We start from the raw sequence: 21,881 nt of genomic DNA, 5'->3' as shown, positions 1-21,881 counted from the left end.
GCAGAGATTAGTTTTGATTTGTTTCTTCTCCCTATCTTTACTGTTTTTCAGAGGAATCATTTTAAACCAACCCCAGTTTCGTGGATATGAGTCATAGTAATCTCCCTGCGACACAACCTGAGATTGTCAGAGCTGTTTAATGCTCATCTGAGAGCAGAAACGAGTTCATCTCCGACAATGATCGGGACAATCAAATAAAACAATATGAGGATTTGTTTTACAGCCCTGAATTGTTCCAAAGTTCATTCAATATTGTGCAAATGGACGAGAGGGAACCAATGGAGAGATGCGCGTGATAAAGTGGGACGCTTGTATATAAGTGATGATAAAGCTGTAATGTATTAAGTCTCGTTAAACTGCGCTGACACTTTAAATGTCGTTTTCTTATATGAAAGTTATATATCTTCATCGAGACCGATCACGTATTTGAAATGAGATCATGTCTCTTTTAAGCATGTGAAGCAGGACGCGCAGGCGAGCGCGCATCTCCGGTGACAGTCCGGTGCAGATGTGGACGCTCAAGCCTGATTTATGGTTCCGCGTTACACCAACGCAGAGCCTACGGCGTAGGGTACGCGGCGACGCGCACCGTACGCCATAAACTCTGCGTTGGTGTAACGCGGAACCATAAATCAGCCTTCACAGTGAATCCGGAGCCACGGAGTCAGTAACTCACAGACGAGCCACAAGATGCGCACCACGGGCTGGGAGGAGCTTTGAGATATTTTTCCCCCACTTGTTTCACACCACTCTCTCGAGAACACTCGCTTCCCAAAGGAGATATAAGAAGAAAAGGTAAGTGCAAAATTATCCGGTAGACTTTTAAGTTCATTATGTGATGCTGATTTAAATTGAGCAACAGCGTATCCCTGGGGCGCAACATAGGAATTCATCTTTTCTTACGCAACGGCATAACCTGTTACTGCAACTATTACGCGTGCGTAATTCGGATATAAGAATAAAAAAAAATAAAAATGAAACTTAACCTTTTCAAAGTGGGACTGTCAAGTATCCAATAGATACAGAAGGAGACTTGGAGCCAAAGGTTTTGCACCTGTTTAATCGTTTTAATGATGTCTGAGAGCTCAGGTGGAAACATTTCATGCTGCACAGCTGAATAAGTTGAAAAGATTGTCACAAATATGAGCATTAATGTGTCGCTGATTAGTAATAAATTGCCTCATCAAATATGATGGCAGTAACATAGTTGCTTAGTAATGAAGCTCCAGTGCCTCTGTGGACTCTTGGCTCCTGCAGGTGTATGATGGTGCCAGAGTACATGATGCTACAAGACATTTCTGATCCAAAAAAGAGTCCATTTGACATCTCATTGGTGCTTTAAAGTATAAATGCCACCTGCAGCCAGACTGATAAGTCTCTGGCTACAGCGCTCAAGTGCAGCTTTGTGAGCTGGTGTTGAAGAAGGTTTGTGTGGGGTGTACATGTTAAGATCCTGCAAGTCCTTTTGAAACATTTATTGTACGCCCCCCCTGAATCAGTGGTTTTAATTTCAAATAATTATACTGCTGGAATCATGTTCACACACTTGGTGAATAAATCGTGATCTTTTAAAATCGGCTGCAAGAGGGCACAATGTGATTTCTGCTAAATGTCAATAGTTTGGATGCAATACAGCAGAAACGATACTCCGCTTCAAAAGCCATTCACTTTGTTGCAGAAATCAAAGCTCATGGAAATAAGCTCAGTGAACAATAATCCTTCTAGTTTGTCAGCTGGATCCTCAGAGCAACGGTGCGTCTGCCACGAAAAAGATGACCTCTCACTGAACATTGTGCTGGTTTGTCTCGGCCCTTTTCTGTTGTTTTTTTTTTTTAATCATTTAGTGTCAGGATAATTTGTTGAAATAATATTGCCAAGTTTTTTGCCGCACAGTTAAAATGATGAGCATCTCCTTCTTAATAGGGAGAGAAAAGTGCCACGTCAGGATCAAACAGCGATGGTGCTCTTTATCAATAATGTGCACCTTGCTCAGCAGCAGGTGTTGTCTTTACACTTGCAAACGAACAAAAATAACAGTTTTCTGTTCAATTTTTTCTCTTTCTCTTTCTGAAATGCATAAAAATAGACATAGATTTGCGCTTTACAAGTTGCAGACTGTGTATACAAACAGTCTGGAGCTTTAACGACTTAGCTTTGAACTGATGGACTCCTCATGCTGTTCTTTCAGCATTTCAGGCAAGCGACCTGGGGAGCATGAACAAAGGTATTCCCTGTGCAAACAGCTCAAGCATTCTAAGTAATCGCATTTAACCGACCTTTACAGCACATGTATACAAAGAGAGCTGATTTTCTATCAGCTAATCATACAGACTCGTATTTAATTTTTTCTAAGCTTTCCAGCATATCCAAATCCTCAAATCCCCATACTCATAATTATTCTAATAATTAGGCTGCACCCATAACAAAGTTCCTTTGCCCTCTCATTTAGCTCATTTCACTCATTTTGTTTCCATTAATCTTGGACACAATGGCTTTAATGCCAGTGTGACATTTACAATGCAATCTGTATGCTTTCCTGGTGGGTAATTGCATTCTTTTTTTTCATTAAAGTGCACATTTTGTAGGAAAATTTGGTTCAGTCAACGCTCTTTTGTGGGGAGGAAAGGACACTGGAAACAAATGCTTTTAAATACCTTTCCCATGCTGTCGCTTTGTGTTCATAAAGACAGGATTATCTCAGGTTCATCTATATGACTGATGGAGATTATTGTTACGAAAAAGGGAGGAGGGTGTTGTTCAGTAAAAGTGTGGGTTAAACCACTGACCCACGGACAAAAAACTCCCAGTAAAGTGCTCTTAGCTGCACTCAGTGCTCCCCACGGGGTAGGAAAGGGAGGTTAGACTAGACTGTGTTGATACCCCTCTGCGTAACCGGCCGTTTATGACAAAATACTCAGATCTGAGGTTTGGAGGGTTTGACATGGGAAGGAAAAGAGAGCAAAAATGAATAAAAACCTCAAGCTCAAGTGTTTCTTCCCAAATCTCTTTGTCAATTTTTTTTTCATCCCTTTAAGTGATATTGTAGTCGAGCTCACATCAGACAACTGTTCTGTTTGATGTGTTTTCTCTGCTCAGGCGACGGCCGCTGCTGCGATATCAGCATCTGCCAAGAAAATGAGCCCGCCAGACACCACCAACAGCACAGGAGGGGGGGAGTCTGGTGAAACCGATCCCTCGCTTCTGCTCAACGATAGCGTGGGTTTCCACGCACCCGGTTTCCACACCGACATCACCAAGCACCTCGCAGTGCAGATCACCTTGATCACGGCTTATTCCCTCATCATTCTGCTGGGGCTGCTGGGTAATTCCCTGGTCATCTACATGATCATTCGCTACAGGAGCATGCGGACGGTGACCAACTTCTTCATAGCTAACCTGGCCCTGGCAGACCTACTTGTGAACACTCTCTGCCTGCCCTTCACTCTGGTTTACACGCTGCTAGATGAGTGGAAGTTCGGGGCTTTGCTGTGCCACATGGTGCCCTTCGCTCAGGCCCTCAGCGTGCACGTGTCCATCCTGACCCTCACCGTCATAGCTCTGGAGCGTTACCGCTGTATCGTCTTTCACCTGGGCCGGCGCCTGACATGGCGCTCCAGCTTCCTCATCATGGCCTTTACCTGGACTACGTCTGCCGTCCTGGCGGCTCCCCTGGCCATCTTCAGAGAGTACCGCAAGGAGGAGATCCCCTCCATCAACCTCCACATCGCAGTCTGCTCCGAGAAGTGGCCCCACGGGACCAGCAGGGACGGGGTCATCTACAGCTTCTCAATGCTTCTCCTGCAGTATATCATTCCTTTAGCTATGATCAGCTACGCTTACATATGCATCTGGGTCAAACTGAAGAATCACATCAGCCCATCCAGCCGCAGCGACAGCGTCAACCGACGCAAAAAGACCACAAAGATGCTGGCCCTGGTGGTGGTGGTGTTTGCCACCTGCTGGCTGCCTTTCCACGTGTTCCAGGTGGCCAGCGATCTGGACCTAGTGCTGCGGTTAAAGGAGTATAAACTCATATACACAGTGTTCCATGTCGTCGCCATGTGCTCCACTTTTGCCAATCCTTTCTTGTACGGGTGGATGAATAAAAACTACAGGAATGGCTTCCTCATGGTCTTCCGTTGTGAGGACAAGCCAGATACCTTTCACCCGGAGGGCTCATTCAGGACACGCTCCATACGAGGGCCGACTCTGAACGGTCGTAACGGAGGACACCCTCCTACCGCCGTGTGAAACGTACGCAAGCTCTAGCACCTGTAGAGTATGAGCTCAGTAGGCACATCTCTACTCTGAGGAGTGCGTGTTCCCACATCCTTCAGACTTGAATGGGTCTCAGTAGCCATCTCACTGAAAAAGACCCAAAGCTTTGCATGGAAATTGCTTTATGTGAAGCTCATTGTTCCTTTGTGAATGGTACTAGTGAATTACATATGTCAAACCTATTCAAATATGTGTTAAAGCTGTTTATTTGGGTGTCATTTACCTTGGATCGATGTATTCTTTGTCCTCCAGTGAATGCAAACTCTCATTCGTAAATAATGTCAAATTTAATATACTTACTAATGGAAGAGTGATTATAGTGGCTTCATTAATCCAAAATTTGCACTTTGATTAATTACAGAGATCCAACAGCAAAAGATACGGTCTTTATCCAAGAAATCCAAGGGAACTGTAACCCCCCCCCCCCCCTCTTTGTCCAAACAGGAAGTTCATTCTCTCCACCTGGCAACCAGCTGTTTCTGATCAGTTGGACCAGGGGGATCCCACTTCCAAAGGATTGGCATTGAAACCCAGTGACCTGTGTGAAGGGAGAGCAACACACTGGTGACATCTTCATTACAGAAGCTGATTTAAGCAAATGTAAAACAACCCTGCGAATCTGAAATGAATGATGCTGACACTTACTGTAAGTGTCCTTTGTTGATGGTCTTTGATGAACGCGGGGACGTTAGCAGACCATGTTGGGCTCTGAGCCTTGACCATATGCACAACCCACACACCTCATTTGTCCTGTCAGAGCCATTACAATTTGTACCTCTGTGTCAAAATAAACTTTGGTTTTGTATATGTAGAAACAACATAAAGACTGCACGACACTGAGCTTCTTGTGCATTGATCAGTATGTGTGTATAATAGAAGAAGGAAAAAAAATTAACTGCATGGACTAAAAAATGAAAAACTGTATGTTCTAAGAAAACAATGTGTGAATCTTTGTGTGAATGGGTGACTTTGGCGTGTTATGTAAAAGTGCTTTGAATTGTTTGCAAGACTAAAAAGGTGTTATATAAATTCAATCCATTTAACATTTCTGAATCTTACAACTGAAATGTCTATTTAAACGTTGACATATATACTCTATATCCTTCATTTTGAAAAAAAAAGGGGTCAAGGAAATCTAATAAAGCACTTGATTTGTCAGCAGTCAAGGATGGCCTACGCAATGTGATTCAGTATATAGAGAAGAAAATACCTTTTGCGTGTGTGTTGCTGGTTCTAAACACCCACATTACTGTCTTCCCAGTTTAACCCTTTGTTCCTGCATGTACTGTAAATGAATATGAATGTTTTAACCCCTTTATCAGAACTACCAGCATTGCTAATTAATATTAAACCCATGGCATTACACACACATTAAGCACTGGAGAGGGCGATGATTTTCTTTGCTCAAATATTGCCCTGCAGGACGGTGTCACAATTTACAAGAATACTGTTAGTTTTAATGACGGAAATTTAGATAACCTGTTGTTCTTTTGGTAGCGCGTTTTCAGATCACACATCAAGTTTTAGCATTTTAAAAGTGAGGATTAAACCCAGACCTGGATTAATTCAGAGTGGTGCCCCAGGGTGACCACACTATAAATCCCCTTTTTTATGGTAAAAAAAGGGAAATTTACTTATAAAGACCATAGATTTACATGAACGTATTGCTGAACTACATGCTCAACACTAATACTACAAATACATGTAAGACAAGCAACCAACTAAGAGAAACAGCACAGATAGTCATGAGTCTACAAACGCCATACTACACTGATGCTCCAATCAGGATGCAACTCACATGCCAGTGTTACACCACATGTTAACTATCATCATTTCCATCATATATGGCCTGTCTGAGGACTACATGCAAAACTATTACAGCATAAAGCATATATGTATGTATATATACTGTATACTATATATATATATATATATATATATATATATATATATATATATATATATATATATATATATATATATATATATATATATATATATATATATATATATATACATATATATATATATACTATGTGTATGTATGTATAGGTATGTGTGTGAGTATAATTACGTATAATAATAATAATAATAATAATAATAATAATAATAATAATAATAATAATAATAATAATAATAATAATAATAATAATAATAATAATAATAATAAAAATAATAATAATAATAATGTTATTTAGCAGTGTGAGTACAGTGTATGAGTATTTATAAATACGGGTTAAATGATTAGTGAATGAGGGTACGATTAAATAGGTTTACACTTCTTCCTACTCCTTTTTTGAACATGTAAATTAAGATATCAAGTGCTAAACGATGAAATTCTTTGTTTTGTTGTTTTGTTTTCTTAAACTTCTCTTGAAGTGTTGTTTTTTGCACGTACAAAAATAAAAATAAATCAATCAAAAACAAAACTATGACTAAACAATCAAACAGGCCTACTAAGGCACTCACTCAAACGCAATTATTTTTATTTTATCATTATTATTATTATTATTATTATTATTATTATTATTATTATTATTATTATTATTATTATTATTATTATTATTTTCATGTATTTTTATTATATCATTGGTTATTGCTGTACCTGTTTGCTCCTCTTCCAGCAAATATATAGAATATAGTCATTTGATTTGGTGCCCCTCATTGGCTGGTTCAGTATATGTATAATCCAGTTTAGATTAAACCCCAGAAACACTGTGGCATTTTGGAAGGTCCCCTGCTGCCCTCTAGCGGTCCAAACGGGCATCGACAGCTGCACGTCTCCCGGATATGACGTCAGTTTGACCTTCTCCGCTCCGCAGCAGCAGCAGCCGTCACGTGTGACAAGCTGGTGGCTTCACGATGAGTTTCGCACCTTCAGGATTGTTGAATTGTTAATGCTGATCCTTTAAATAGTGACGCCGTACAGGTAGCTGCCTTTGCTTTTAAACTCATCTCAAATATTGATTTACTGTTTGGGTGAAAGAGTTTCTGCGGCGCTTTAGGCTAGTTAATGCTAACCAGGAAGCTCAGGAGAGTGTACGTGACAAGTGTGACAGAAGAGGATTTATCAGATTTTAGCGCTTATTTTTAGGATAGGATACAATTTTAATAATCCCCCAAGGATAAGAATGTTAGAATCCGTTTTTAGTGTAACGATAGTCGCATAAAACCAGTAGCATTTGTAAATTAATAAGCTGCCATGCACTCCTTGTTTTAATAGAGCTGCAAATATCCATGAGATGAATATGTACACTAACACCGCAAAGTCTTATAGTTTGTCCAGTTGTATTCGCTTTTATTGAGTTGTTATGATATATTGACACCTTAAGGGCACAAAATATACACGTTTTCAACGTGTACGACGTCCAAAGCGTGAGTGAGTCCAGTGTATTCTGTCCTGAGGCCCCTGCTCCATCTCTTCATACCTGGCTGGAATGTTTGACAGGCCAACACGTTTTCTTTGTTCTGTATCTCCACAGGCTTCTGCCACAATAAACCAAGGGAACAATGGTGAAGTACTTTTGCTGTGCAGGTTTGCTAAAAAGCACCTGGGACCAAGTGTGCATTGCTTTTTGGCAGAAATATCCAAACCCTTACAGGTGAGAGAGATGGTTGTAAGTGTGTGTGTGTGTATGTATGTGTATATATATATATATATATATATATATATATATGATAAGATAAGATAATCCTTTATTATTCCCTCAATGGGGAAACTCCTGTGTTAGCAGCAGTACACTTAACATGCATACACAAACACACACGCATGCGGGGAAGGAGGTAAAATTTAAAAAAGTAAAAGATATATATAATTAAAAAATATGGACAGTATATACACAATGCAGTGGAGATAAAAAATAGTGCAAAGGAAGAGAAACAGTGCAAAAAGCAGGTAAAAAGAGTGTGAGGTAGACATATATTGCATGGATATTGCACATATGATTATTGCACATGTTATTTTTGGCATTTGCTACTGAGAGCAGGCCTTGTTGTACAGTCTGATGGCAGCGGGGAGGAAGGACCTGCGATGCCTCTCGGTGGTGCATCGCGGGTGACGAAGCCGGTCACTGATGGAGCTCTCCAGGGCTCTGACAGTCTCATGAAGGGGGTGGGAGACATTGTCCATGATGGAGGACAGCTTAGCCACCATCCTCCTCTCCACCCGGTCCAGACTCCAGACTTACTTCCCTCTGTCAATATTATAAGACAAGTAACTTGGGTCATGTGTTAACACATTCAGTATAATGCTACGGATGATGAAGCACTGGACTCCCTCAACTACTTTTTTTTTTTTACGTTACTAGAACCTCCTTTCCCAAAGGAAAAAAGAAATTCTTATGAAATCATTTCAAATGTGATTTTTGAATTGAAACTATATTGATTGAATATTTACTGTTATCCTTTTGAGCTATATGCTCATTTTGAATTAAGATCAGTAAATTGTTAGAACAATTTGAAAAAACAAACAAAAGATGAGCAATGAAAGACTAAAGATTAAAGTTATGGTGAAACTCAACGGTTGGAACATTGACCATATTGAAACTGTTCAAGTTCAATTGACCCAGCATTTTTTATTTATTTTTTCCTTCCTGTGTGGAAATGATCCAATGAAACGTGTCCAAAAACAAAAAAGGTGGGAATAAAAATATGTGCACTTATATCTGCCATCTACGGTGACGGATCACATTTTTTCCGCTATTGTGGGTCGGATGTTCTTGAAAATGCAGCATTGTGAAAGGGACGTAAACACAGGTGGACTGGACGGTTATTAATCTTTCTTCTTCTCGTTTAAAATAAGCTTAATCCTTTGCTGAGCTCCAAGAATGCTTTAGAAAGTAACAGCTAATATGTTCTATTGTTTCTTTCCCAACGTCAAGTATAAGCAGTTGGTCTCTGGGGTTTTCGTTGTAGCAATGAACTTTCACCGAACCAGCTGATGCCATATAAATGTGCACATACTGTGGAACAGTGAGTCAGTGTGCTAATGGAAACAGGTCTATGTATAAGAACTCAGCCTGTGGGCCTACATTGTACACAAATGTATATAGGAGCAAGAATTTACAACAAATGTTCTCTGTTTCCAGACACTTGGACTAAAGAGATGAGGGAGCATTCTCTCATTTTCAAGATTTGATTAGATTTTTTTGGAAGCTGACAAATTCATGTGTCAATTTCAAGCTGTGAAATTGACATATAGAGAAGTAAACAACATATCTTGGCTTGGGTTTTTAACCCCTCCTGTCACACTGGGGTTTATCCACACTGGCATCTCAAGACATCTCGGAACAAAAACCAGTTGCATCCACACTGCGTTTGAGCGCTGTGTCTGAAAAGATCTCTGTCCACATCACACCACCGTGAAGGCATCTACCACAGCCTCCCCTGCTCGCCCAAGTTGGACACACAAGTGAAAACGGGCTCGAGTAGTTAGCAGTGCTTCCTGCTCTGTCTGCACATTGTTTACACCGTCACATATCCACCAGCGATGGTCACATGTTAGAGACGAGGCAAAAGAAACCATTGATGGGGCGATGCCTGAATAAATTAACGTAACTTTTTTTTTTTTTTAACCGTTTGCTGACCCAGCCCTTATTTAGTAATTCAAGATGATCAGCTGGGAAATTAACTACTTTTTGCCTGTTTATTCTTGTTTGTTCAATTCCTCATATTTGTTGCATCCTTTTACAAGTAATTTTTATAGATTTAACCTTTTTTTTTGGTTTTGAACTATTTGACGAAAGCAGTCTTTTTCAGGAGTAACAGTTTAGTTTAATTAAAAGAATAAAATGTCCATTAAAGGAATAATGAATTGGTTTCAACCCGCACTGAAGTTTTCCTATCGTCTTCAGCCTCTGATCCCTTCCTTTTTCATCCCACAGTAACCACGTCTTGACGGAGGATATCATCTTCCGAGAAGTCACCCCAACCAACTGTCTGATTTCCAGACGTCTGTTGACCAAAACTAGCCGCTCGCCTCGCTGGATGGAACGATATCTTCCCAAGCACATGGCCAGCTCGGCCTACATCATCGAGGACTCCATCATCGACCCTCAGCAACGGACCATGACCACGATGACGTGGAACATCAGCCACGCTCGTCTGATGGTAACAGTCCTGTTTTCCTCATGCTGCATGCTGTAAAACAACAGAACACATGACCTCATTTTTGTGTGTGTTTTTGTTTGTTTTTTACCCTCTGTCTCAGTCTGTGGAGGAGCGGTGCAAGTATCGAATCAACCCCGAGAATGGCAGCTGGACGGAGATTACAAGAGAAGCCTGGATCTCCACCAGTGTCTACGGGCTCTCTAGAGCTATTCAGGTCAGTAGAATAAAGTGGAGCTGGAGCGCCGCACCGCTCAACGGCCAGAAGAGAGGAGAAGAGTGAAAGGCGTGTCTGAAAGGGAGACTCGGCTATCGCTCACTAAAATTAGCAACAAAGTGTTAAGAAGGCACAGCTGAACGGTTTAGCTGTCTGCCAAGTTGGACTTGAATTCCTGAATGATTTATGACCCAGGATCAGAGCAGTTGTTGTTTATTGTTGTGGGGCTCTGACAGGCCGTGCGTATGTGATGATGGGAGCCGTGTGTGTGTGTGTGTGTGTGTTATTTACTACACAAGTCCTCTGTGTTGGCTGACTTTGTTTATTCACCTTCCAGGAATTTGGTCTGGCGCGATTCAAGACCAGCGTCACAAAGACTATGAAAGGCTTTGAGTACGTGCTTGCCAAAATGCAAGGTAAATTACCACTGAATAAATCAGTCCATGTTTCCTTCTTTTGTTGAAAATTAATTGTACGTGTGTCGTAGTTAAAACGGTTTCGAGACGACACTCCGGGAGTGCACAAAGTTGCTCTGATCGTTGAGGGGAGAGTTGATCCTAGTCGTAATGTTTCCTGCTGCAACAAGTGAAAGTATCTGCTGTGAAAAGCAACGATGAAGAGCGTGAAGGTCTGGCGCTCACGAGAAAAGTCGTATTTGAAGATATCGGATACAAGATGCTAAAAAAAATCCATGAAGGTAGTTAAGGAAAACCTGAGCATTTTTGTTAGACATTAGTTTTTCTTCTTTATTGCATTACACTTTCACACTTTAATTTAAAAACTAGCAAGTTAACTAAATTTAACAAACAAAACAAAAAAGGGGGAGGTTAAGGCAAATGAAGACTGACAGAAAAAGATCGGAGAGGCTGTCGGGTTTTTCCTTCCACCCAGAGTTTCAAGTTCAGTCATACCGGCTCATATTTGAAATAGTTCAAGTATTTAAGTTAAAAGCAGTGAGAGCTGTTAAAAAAAGGACTACATATCAGACTATTTAAATTAAAATAAAATCAGCAATTTTGCCACTAATTCACCGTTTAGGTGAAGGCTGCAATTATGACCTAATGCTACCTATTAGTGCTGTTCAAATTAAACTGATTTATTCTCTTTAAATTTGATGCTCACGTATGTTGTACACGCAGATGTTTCAGTGCCTGCCGCATTATATTTTATTTAACTTTAGAACACAATTATTTATTGCTGCCAGGGGTGCAGAATAGTTGGTTGTTTTTTTTTGGGGGGGGGGGGGGTGGCAAATAACAGTTTATTGCATTTCTATTTGCACAATTTTATTAATTTATTAAAGAAATATTGAAGTGTGATGCATTTAGTCTTTTCCAAATGACGAGGTATAAATCTGGTTAGTTAAGATTGCGTACCGACATACCAGATATCGGCATCAACGCTGATAAGGTCAGATTGGGGGATCCTGCCTTTATAATGAGAGAAGACTCTACTGAAATTCTTGTTTTATAAACGTTTGCGTAGTATCATTTTAAGGTGGGCGGGATTGAGACAGTCCAGGAGTTGCATCCACCCCCTGGTTGAATTTTGCCCACGTGTCTATTAATAGATTAGATTGTTTTCATTTTTAAAAGGATGCTATTGATGTAAATTCTTAGCTTGCATCAAATCCAGGCAATTCAAAGCCTGAATGAATATATATTTGTGTGGTGTGATGTGTGTATCCACCTCTTCATGTATCCTCTGTTAAATGCTTCACTGCTGCTAAAAGCAATATTCATGATCATTTTTTTCCCCCTCCCATGACTGTTGCTTGGATACCAGTGAACCAAATTCACAGCAGATGCTATTAACTGCATTTTTTTCCCCCAGACCACATCTGTGAAGTACTAATTGTCCTTTACTGCATAAAAGCATGCATGAAAGTCATTATGAATGTTTTGATGTTGCAGGTGAAACGCCATCAAGAACCTTAGCAGAAACGGCTACAGAGCGGGCGAGGGAGACGGCGCTGGCAGCTAAAGAGAAAGCCAAGGACCTCGCCTCGCATGCTCAGAAGAAACAATACGTCTGATGAGCTAGTTGATTCATTGGTTCCGCAGCCACTGATACTGGGACAGATTTACATTCACCAACTCTCAATGTTCAGTCAGCACTGGGTTAATACCAACGCTAATCCCAGTCATGGTGAAACACCTCTGTGAGGATGCATTCGAATGAAATGGTGGGTGGACCATTTAAAGGCCTGAGCTGGGTTCAAGAGCCTGTCCCAGCCTCCCTGATTATATTTCTCTTGAGTTTATTATACCTCTGACGCAACAACACCTCAGTATTAACCACGGAGACGAATATTGGAAGATTGGCTGAATGTGGCTGAAATAAAGGACGACGACCAACGCTGGAAGTGTTCCTTAAACCTTTACTTAAACCGTGTCCCTGTATGTTTCATTAATTTGTAACGGCTCCCTTTTCTTTGTGGTCTTTTAGCAGCATTGCTCCAAAATATGTTTAATAATTTATAATTCAGTTGTTGCATTCATTCGTGTTTTTTGTTCATGTCATCCGATCATACCTTAATCACCTCACCAAGACTGATTATCTTATTGCCTCAAGCTAAAGTGTATCAGCTCAACCTCCAAGTTGTCGGCAATCTTTGCTTGATAGGAAATACTGCGTAGCTCCTCTGCTGTGGTGAGAGCTTTGCATAATAGCATCTTCAGCCAAATTGCTATGTATGTTCACCCTAGAGCTTGTTTTGTGACTGGAAGTACAGCTTATCAATAAATGGACATTTTGTAATCATAATGTTGTAACATCCTGTATGTATGACGTTTACACCAGTTGTGATTGATTAGCAGGGGATGAGGGGGGTCAAGCTTTCAAAGCTTCTATGCTCGTTTTGTTGGTTTGCTGCAAATCCCTCTAAATAAAATATTTGACAAGAAACCCTTTTTTGTAGAGTTAAAAACAATAACAAATGCAACACATAAATATAGAAAATATTTATTTGTTTTTTTGTTTAAAAAAAAAAGAGCTTACATCATTACAAAAATGCTACATAGTATTACTGGGTGGAGAGAGATTATGAAGTAATAAGGCATCTTGCATATACACAAAGTGAAGGAAGGGGGGAAAAAGCACCTTCAGTTAAAATACGTGGTACAAACTTGTAACAGCGCATCGTTTGCATAATCATTACAAGTAGATATCACCTGCCTGAATTGAGAAATTGCTGTATGCATAATTAACATTTTACATGCACAAATGACAAAGTGAACAAGTTCAGGTGCCCGACACCCTTCAGAAACATCAGTTTATGTCAGCAATGAATCAAACTGACTTTAATGCTCACAACTAAAATGCAGGAGTCAGAATACATCATGGTGCTCAGACTGAACTGTGCACCATTTTTCAAATTATCACTTAACTGCCAAACATGAATGTGCAAATTTGACTAGTTAATTCTTGTTTACTGTTCTCCTTTGGATACACCCCAAACCTTTTTGTACGAAAACAAGTGCAACAAAAGGACTTTATGTGCAACAGAAGGGTAAAAAAAAGAGCTAAACATGTCACTGATCTTATAAAATAGAACAGCAATTACAAAGCATATCACAGAATAATGATGAAGTGCATGAACAAAAATGACATGGTGAGATATAAACTTAGTGCTAAGGTAAAGCTGTGTGGAAAACCGGATCAAACCTGATTTTTGTCACTCCCACAGAGGACCTGGGTGTCATGTTTGACAACTACTTAGCGACTGACCACGCCGGTCGGGCCGCTTTGCTCTCTACAACATACGAAAAAATGAGACAGTACCTGACTCAATATGCATCGCAACTCCTGGTACAGGCCACGGTTATATCTCGCCTCGATTACTACAATGACCTCCAAGCCGGCCTCCCAGCTTGTACGATCAAACCGCTACAAAAACGTTCATCAAACCAGACGAGCACACGTCACACCTCTGTTCATTGAGATTCACTGGCTAGCTGTGCCTGCTCTAATAAAACACAAGTCTCTATCACTTGCCTACAAGGTCATCTCGCGGTCCGCACCCGCCTATATAAACCCGATCATACAGGCGTGCACCCCTTCACGAGTAGAACACAAGCTGGCTTCGCCCTCTCCTGTGGCCACAACACCAGAGCCGTCCCTCTCTACATTCATGAGGAACTTGAAAACAGTCCTCTTCCAAGAACACCTTCTGCCGTGAACTGCGCTCCACCTCTAATCCTGAACTGCACTTGGACGTCATCTTAGCGGCACTTATTTGAACACTGTTTTATCTACACATACCTCGTGATCTACTATGTAACTGGAGCTCGATTGTTTTCCACTGTTGTAAGTCGCTTTGGATAAAAGCATCTGCTAAATGTCATGTAATGTAATTTAAGGCAGAGGTCGGGACAGACATACTGTAGACGTTGAGTTAGGAATTTTGTATAAAAGGCTGTTTTTTAAGTGAAAAAGCCCTGCAAGAAGAACTAATGCTTGAATTATTGGAAGTTGAACACCTCATGGCTTTGGGGAAATAAAAATAGTTGATAAAAAAGTACAAGAATGCAAGATGTGACATCCATCCCAGCTCAGTGATTTAAACTGCTATTCAGTGCAAATGGACACATCTCACCCGTGTTCAGCTTGTAGTCGTTTGAACAAAACAATGCCAAAACGTTGTCCTGTAGAAAGAATAAAGAAAGTAATTAAGAAAGAGGTTCTGTTGTACAACAACATCTTTCTCTGATCTCCATCGTCCTTCGTGCTCTTGTTTTTGGAATGTTTTCTTTTTCTCCTCGTCTTTCCCGCCCGACAAACACCGGATGCTCAAAAGTGTCATAGCCAGGCTTTGTCCATGCTGGAGTAACAGTGGTCTGCGTCAGTGTGTGCAATGTTCAGTCCATCAGAGTCCAGACAGTCGAACACAATGCCTTCCACATCAACCTCCACATCCTCTGCAATGAAACCAACCGCAAATCAAACAGATTAGAAACTCTGAGAAAAGCGTACTTGTGGTTCTGAGGATGAACTTGTAAACTAAGGTTGTACGACAACAATAGGGCTGCACGATTCTGGACAAAATGAGAATCACGATTTTTTTGCTTAGAATTGAGATCACGATTCTCTCACGATTTTTTTCCAATATAAAATTTATTGCACTTATTACTTTAACTTTGCAACAGCTGAACAAAAATATAATAACAATAAACATCTCTTGTCTTTAAATAATTTGAACAATAACAATTTTAACAATATTTATGTGCAATATGTGTCAGGTGATGAGAAAGGTAGATGTTTCTCCAAATGTAATCCACAATCATTAATAAAATATAACAAACATGACAACATGATAGTTGACCATGACAGGACTACAACAACCTAGAACATAGGCCTAGTCCTTTTTTTATGCAGCCATCTTTAAATTTTTTTTTTTTTTTTTTTTTTTTTTTTAAATCGTCGTCATTTGGAAATGAGATTGCGTTCAAGCATGAATCGAGATCGCGATTTTTTAACGATTAATCGTGCAGCCCTAGACAACAATATAACTAGATTCAGTGAAATTAACTGCAATTAACAACAAATCCAAAAGTCTTTAGGAGGTATTTCAATAACCAAAGCAAATACACCTACCTCTGTCTGAGTCTGACCTCTCGGAGGACATGGTGGAGCCCTGGCTGTTGTTCCTCATCCTCTCTGTTCCTCTCTGCAGCTGCTCTAGCCGAACCCGCAGCTCCCTCTGCTCCCAGCGCAGACGGTCCTTCAGCTGCTCCGCGCGCTCGTCCTGTTCCTGCAGCTTCTAAAAAAACGAGGCACATGACACCTAAATACACCTGGGCCCGAGGGGTTTCCAAAAACAGCAGAAAAAGAAAGGGAATCCAGACACGAGACATTTTGATGTCAAAGTATACCTTTATGTGTAGCTGGGCTTGTCTCAGCAGGCTGAGCGTGGTGTTCCTGGTGGAGTCCGACGACAGGGGAACCTGCCTCTTCAGCTGCTCCAGGCAGTACCTCAGCTGTGCTCGTCTGCAGGGCCAAGCACGGAGCAATCAAACATTTCTTACAGGCAACTCTGAACGTTTGATTCTGTTTCATAATTATGGAAAAACTTCAAATTACCTGTTTTTCTCCAGCTCATTGTGAACTGACCTGCTTTTACAAAGCAAAAGACACTTTGATTAGTCATCAAAACATTTACAATAAATAAGAAATCAACTAAAAAGAGTGTTTTATCTGAAGTGAAAGTCTCCGACCGCCACACCCTTTCCTAGGTTATCTGTTACATAACGTACTCACCTATTGCCACCAGCAGATATCTTCTTGCTCTTCTGTTTGCTTCTCTTATCGGAGTGAGCTGAGCTGAGAGGCAGGACTGAAGCATAGCCGTGTTCTGCCTCTGCACGGGACAAGAAAACAAGAAGAAAACATCACTTCATAGTCACGGGATGGATGGATCACTGTGCAGCCGCAGCAGTGTTGCATATTACATCTTATCATGGTTAATATCTCGTAATAGCATGTTATTACACGTCTACGCAGAAAGATATCATTAGTGCTGAGCGAGGGCGTAGGTTTGCATAGGGACGGTAGGGACATAACACTACCAACTTTTCAGGAGGCTGAAATTGTCCCCACCAACCTTACTTGCATTATATAATGAGTTCAGATATAAAGGTAATTTAGATTGTCTTCCCAAATGTTGTAAGGATAGAATTGACCCTAACATTATTAAGTGAATTATTTTCATTATGTTCAGACTTACATTTACCCCTTTTCACTTGCTGAATTTGCCAGTCCATTTCTTTTTCCTCAAACACACGTTTGATTGGCTGATGGCTTGACCATTTTTTCCATAATTGCTCAACCCACTGATGCATTTCAGAAATGAAAATAAGGGAAAAGAAGGTGAAAGAGACAATCAATTAAAGCAATGTATTACGCTTGTGGTGAAGGACCATGTAGGCTAACATGTAGTTCCATATATAGGTTAAGTAGTAGTTAAGAGATTATTAATAAGTTTTTATTTATTGTGTATCTTAATATAATTTAAGTTATGTTCAAATATTGCAATTTAAATTGCTAATAAAATCTTGGAATATTCTGGAAGTTTTCAAATGTTTCTTTAGTAGTTTTTGAAAACAAAGGTTTGAATCGAACCGTGTATCAGGTGAATCAATACACATGAAAGTTAGTATAAGTCAATACAGATTTATTTTGCATTGATCATTTAGCATAGGTATGTAGCATATATATATTTATGTAGTTTATATAGTGTATATTTATATAGATTTATATAATATTTGTATTTTCTATATAGTGATATAATATTTATGTAATATTTATATTTTATATATACTTATATGGATAATTATGTAGTAATAGGCATGTTTACGTAGTATTTATATAGACTATATTTATATGGATATTGTGTAGATATAATATTAACAATAATGTAAACTCATAGAGTTATAAAGGGGTAGGAACTAGGAAAAAGTGTATACTTCTTCCTACTCATTTTTTCGAACATATGTAAATATGAATGTTATTGTTTATTCATTCATTCATTCATTGCATTGGTTGATAATCATATTAGCATTTAACATACTTTTATTGCCTATTATATCAAAACTGAAATTACAGTCAATAATGATTTGTATCACGTTTTGATTCGTCTGATAAACGTGAATATTTGCTACCTTTACGCTTGTGGTGAAGGACGATGTAGGCTAACATGTAGTTCCACATATAGGTTAAGTAGTAGTTAAGAGATTATTAATACGTTTGTATTTATTGTGTATCTTAATATAATTTAAGTTATGTTAAAATATTGCAATTTAAATTGCTAATAAAATCCTGGAATATTCTGGAAGTTTTCAAATGTTTCTTTAGTAGTTTTTGAAAACAAAGGTTTGAATCGAACCGTGTATCAGGTGAACCAATACACATTATACACAGTATAAGTCAATGCAGATTTATTTTGCATTGATCACTTAGCCTATCAATTAATTAGGTTCATATTCGTGACAAATGTAGCCCTGACCCCCGTTCACCCATCTGTTTGGTCTTATTAATGTCCCGTCCCCAGCAAAAAGTACATGCAGGTTATGCCGTTATATCGTCCCTACCAATGTTGAGACCAAACCTACGCCCTTGGTGCTGAGGTGAAAGCGGGATGACAAAAACACTGCTGCTGTCATCAGCTGGACGTTTGGCTTTTGGCGCCATCGTGCACTAGCAACCCCCTTCATTACTGCTTACAAAGTCGCTTTTCCTGACCTTGAATCATATCAAAACAGTAAATACATACTCTTTGCAATGCATAAACGGTGATTGTAACTTAAAGTTAGACTTTCATTCACCAGTCTCGACGGCTGCTCGGTCAACACCGCCCGGATACAAGGCTGATTCATGGTTCCGCGTTACACCAACGCAGAGCTTACGCCGTAGAACGGTGCGCGTCGCCGCGAACCTTACGCCGTAGGCTACGCCGTCGATTTAACGCGGAGCTATAATTCAGGCTTCAGATTCAAACTCGTCCAGATTGGCGCCTTTGACTACAATGATGTGAGCGATATATGGGTCACTGAGTCAAATGATCTCCAAAGTAACCTCCGGCTGAGCAGCTCGACTAAAATGATCAACTCCGTATTATAATCTGCGAATGCAATTGTATTGCTTTTTCTCTTTTTTTTTTGCAGAGGGGGGTGTATATTGTTTTTGAAAAAGCCAAATAACTGCGCTACTGTAGACTGACACTTGACATAAAATACTGACCTCGCTCCCTCCTCTCCAGAAACTCGGCGGCCCGAAGAAGCACCTGGATGTTGCAGAAATTTCCTTCCATTGTTATTTTTTTTTGTGAGAATAAAAAGCGTAACCTGAGGTAAACAACCTAGTTTTAGCACTGGAGCATCAGCTGCCGAGACCGGAGGACGAGCTGCGTCTGCTGCACTTCAGCTACGTAGCCGCTCCGCTGGCTGGCGCTGCCTTCACGGTCCCGTTCAAACCTCGGACATTTTCCCCCCTTTCTAAAACGTAAAACTACAATCGATTAATGCGTTACTAAATCATAATGAGCTTTTTTAAAGCGTTATTTATATCACTCTTATTTCTGTGAGTGATTTAGATTAAGCTTCCACTTTTGTATTACAAAAGCGAGTTTTTGGCTGGGTTTCAGATTTTCGACAGCACAAAAGTGGCAACAAGGGAAAACGTAAAACGTCAGCATCGAGTCTTAAAGGAAGCCACTCCCCACCGTGACGTGTAAGCTGAGTCCCAGACTCCTTTGTGCAGCCTTCGCCTCTTTTGTCAAGCATTCATGTTTAATGTTTAGATGTTTATGTGGATATTTATGTAGTATATATTATATGTTGGGAGGGATAGTTATAATTATGTAATATATGTTATATATTTATTAGGTATGTAGCATATATATATTTATAGGGATATTTATGTAGTTTACATAGTGTATATTTATATAGATTTATATAATATTTGTATTTTCTATATATTGATATAATATTTATGTAATATTTATATTTTCTATATACTTATATGGATAATTATGTAGTAATAGGCATGTTTACGTAGTATTTATATAGACTATATTTATATGGATATTGTTTAGATGTTTATGTGGACATCTATGTAGTATATATTATATGTTGAGAGGGATTTTATAATTATGTAATATATGTCATATATTTATTAGGTATGTAGCATATATATATTTATAGGGATATTTATGTAGTTTATATAGTGTATATTTATATAGATTTATATAATATTTGTATTTTCTATATATTGATATAATATTTATGTAATATTTATATTTTCTATATACTTATATGGATAATTATGTAGTAATAGGCATGTTTACGTGGTATTTATATAGACTATATTTATATGGATATTGTATAGATATAATATTAACAATAATGTAAATTCATAGAGTTATAAAGGGGTAGGAACTAGGAAAAAGTGTATACTTCTTCCTACTCCTTTTTTCGACCATATGTGAATATGAAGATGTTATTGTTTATTCATTCATTCATTCATTGCATTGGTTGATAATCATATTAGCATTTAACATACTTTTATTGCCTATTATATCAAAACTGAAATTACAGTCAATAATGATTTGTATCACGTTTTGATTCGTCTGATAAACGTGAATATTTGCTACCTTTTTTTTACCTAACAATAAATGTTATTTGAAGGAAAAAAAATGAATATTTAATGACATAAAACGTTCTGTGAATAATATATTACGTGGACAAAATCGCTTTTATTTTTAGAAAGTTGCAAACTGTCTATTTATAATCAGCATCATTAGGGTTGCATACCGTCCCTTGAAAAACGGAATCGTCCTGTATTTATAAACTAAAGTACGCGTACCTGAAAAGCACTTATTCCCGTATTACTATGTGAGAGTCAAAAAATAGTCATAAAATGCCAATGGAAAAATGGTATTGAGCTGTTGAGTTCATAAATTATATTTTTCTGTTTTACTACAACTGTAGCCTACATTCATGGCCTTTGAGGCACAAATACGTTTACAAGTTTTCTACAGATTTTCTGTATTAAAGTGAATTGCTGGATAATAATTTTTTCCATGTATTCATGGCATTCAAAAATATGCATCTAATTCAATTCAATCAATCAATCAATCAAATTTTATTTGTATAGCACCTTTCATCCAGGTACATGAAATACAAAGTGCTCAACATTTTGACTGAAAAATAAGCATAATAAAAACAAAAATAAAAACTGGGAGACCAATGCACACTGACATACAATATAGTTAATTCAAATGAAATAATGATAATTTAGATAATTAAGGCTAAAAAATAATCAGTCCACAACAATAAAATATAATAATAATAAAAACATTAGAAGAAATAGATAAATAAATAAAATAAATACCTCTAAAAAATGTTAAACAGAATAAAACTATAAAATGTAATGCTACATAAAAGCCAGATGTTCGTGTCAAATAGTTAAAAAATCGTTTCACTCACAAAAAAAGGGGTGAAGGCAATCGGGTTGAGGGGTCCCTTATTTATTTTTCAGGGAGTTGGCAACCTTAAAGCCTGAATTATGGTTCCGTGTTAAATCGACGCAGACCTACGCCGTAGGGTGGCGTAGCCTACGCCGTAAGGTCTGCGTTGGTGTAACGCGGAACCATAAATCAGCCTTAGAGCATCACACCGGGGTGAAGGCGATGGGAGGGTTTTGCCCTCAGTAAAGATGGCGTCGCCTGGCGTCACTGTCTGCAACGCGTTTGCAACGGCGAGCTTCGTGAGGAAGTGAAGCCTCC

At 39.0% G+C, this 21,881-nt stretch overlaps 3 protein-coding genes across 4 annotated transcripts; 2 read left to right on the top strand and 1 right to left on the bottom strand.

Annotated features, from left to right (window-relative positions):
- The first annotated feature begins 639 nt into the window (after positions 1–639).
- npy7r (neuropeptide Y receptor Y7) lies at positions 640–4,711 on the top strand. Its single transcript, XM_061725038.1, has 2 exons — positions 640–795; positions 3,097–4,711. Exon 2 carries the CDS (start codon positions 3,136–3,138, stop codon positions 4,249–4,251), a length of 1,116 nt encoding a protein of 371 aa, XP_061581022.1. The 5' UTR covers positions 640–795; positions 3,097–3,135; the 3' UTR covers positions 4,252–4,711.
- A 2,366-nt stretch (positions 4,712–7,077) lies between these two features.
- On the top strand, positions 7,078–13,499 carry prelid1a (PRELI domain containing 1a). Its single transcript, XM_061725037.1, has 6 exons — positions 7,078–7,207; positions 7,761–7,880; positions 10,161–10,386; positions 10,487–10,600; positions 10,938–11,016; positions 12,514–13,499. Exons 2-6 carry the CDS (start codon positions 7,789–7,791, stop codon positions 12,633–12,635), a joined length of 633 nt encoding a protein of 210 aa, XP_061581021.1. The 5' UTR covers positions 7,078–7,207; positions 7,761–7,788; the 3' UTR covers positions 12,636–13,499.
- Positions 13,500–13,548: 49 nt separating this feature from the next.
- Positions 13,549–19,503, bottom strand: mxd3 (MAX dimerization protein 3). Of its 2 annotated transcripts, none has more exons than XM_061725035.1 (6): positions 19,337–19,503; positions 16,859–16,958; positions 16,682–16,714; positions 16,474–16,588; positions 16,196–16,361; positions 13,549–15,519 (listed from the first exon to the last, which is right to left on the bottom strand). In XM_061725035.1, exons 1-6 carry the CDS (start codon positions 19,404–19,406, stop codon positions 15,401–15,403), a joined length of 603 nt encoding a protein of 200 aa, XP_061581019.1. In that variant the 5' UTR covers positions 19,407–19,503; the 3' UTR covers positions 13,549–15,400. The 2 variants fall into 2 exon arrangements, with proteins under 2 accessions (XP_061581019.1, XP_061581020.1); XM_061725036.1 differs by having other exon boundaries at positions 16,682–16,711.
- Between the last annotated feature and the right edge of the window lie 2,378 nt (positions 19,504–21,881).

The sequence above is a fragment of the Cololabis saira genome, chromosome 7 (assembly GCF_033807715.1).
Source record: "Cololabis saira isolate AMF1-May2022 chromosome 7, fColSai1.1, whole genome shotgun sequence".
NCBI classification, from domain to species: Eukaryota; Metazoa; Chordata; class Actinopteri; order Beloniformes; family Belonidae; genus Cololabis; species Cololabis saira.
This window is presented reverse-complemented; position numbering and strand designations above follow the sequence as displayed.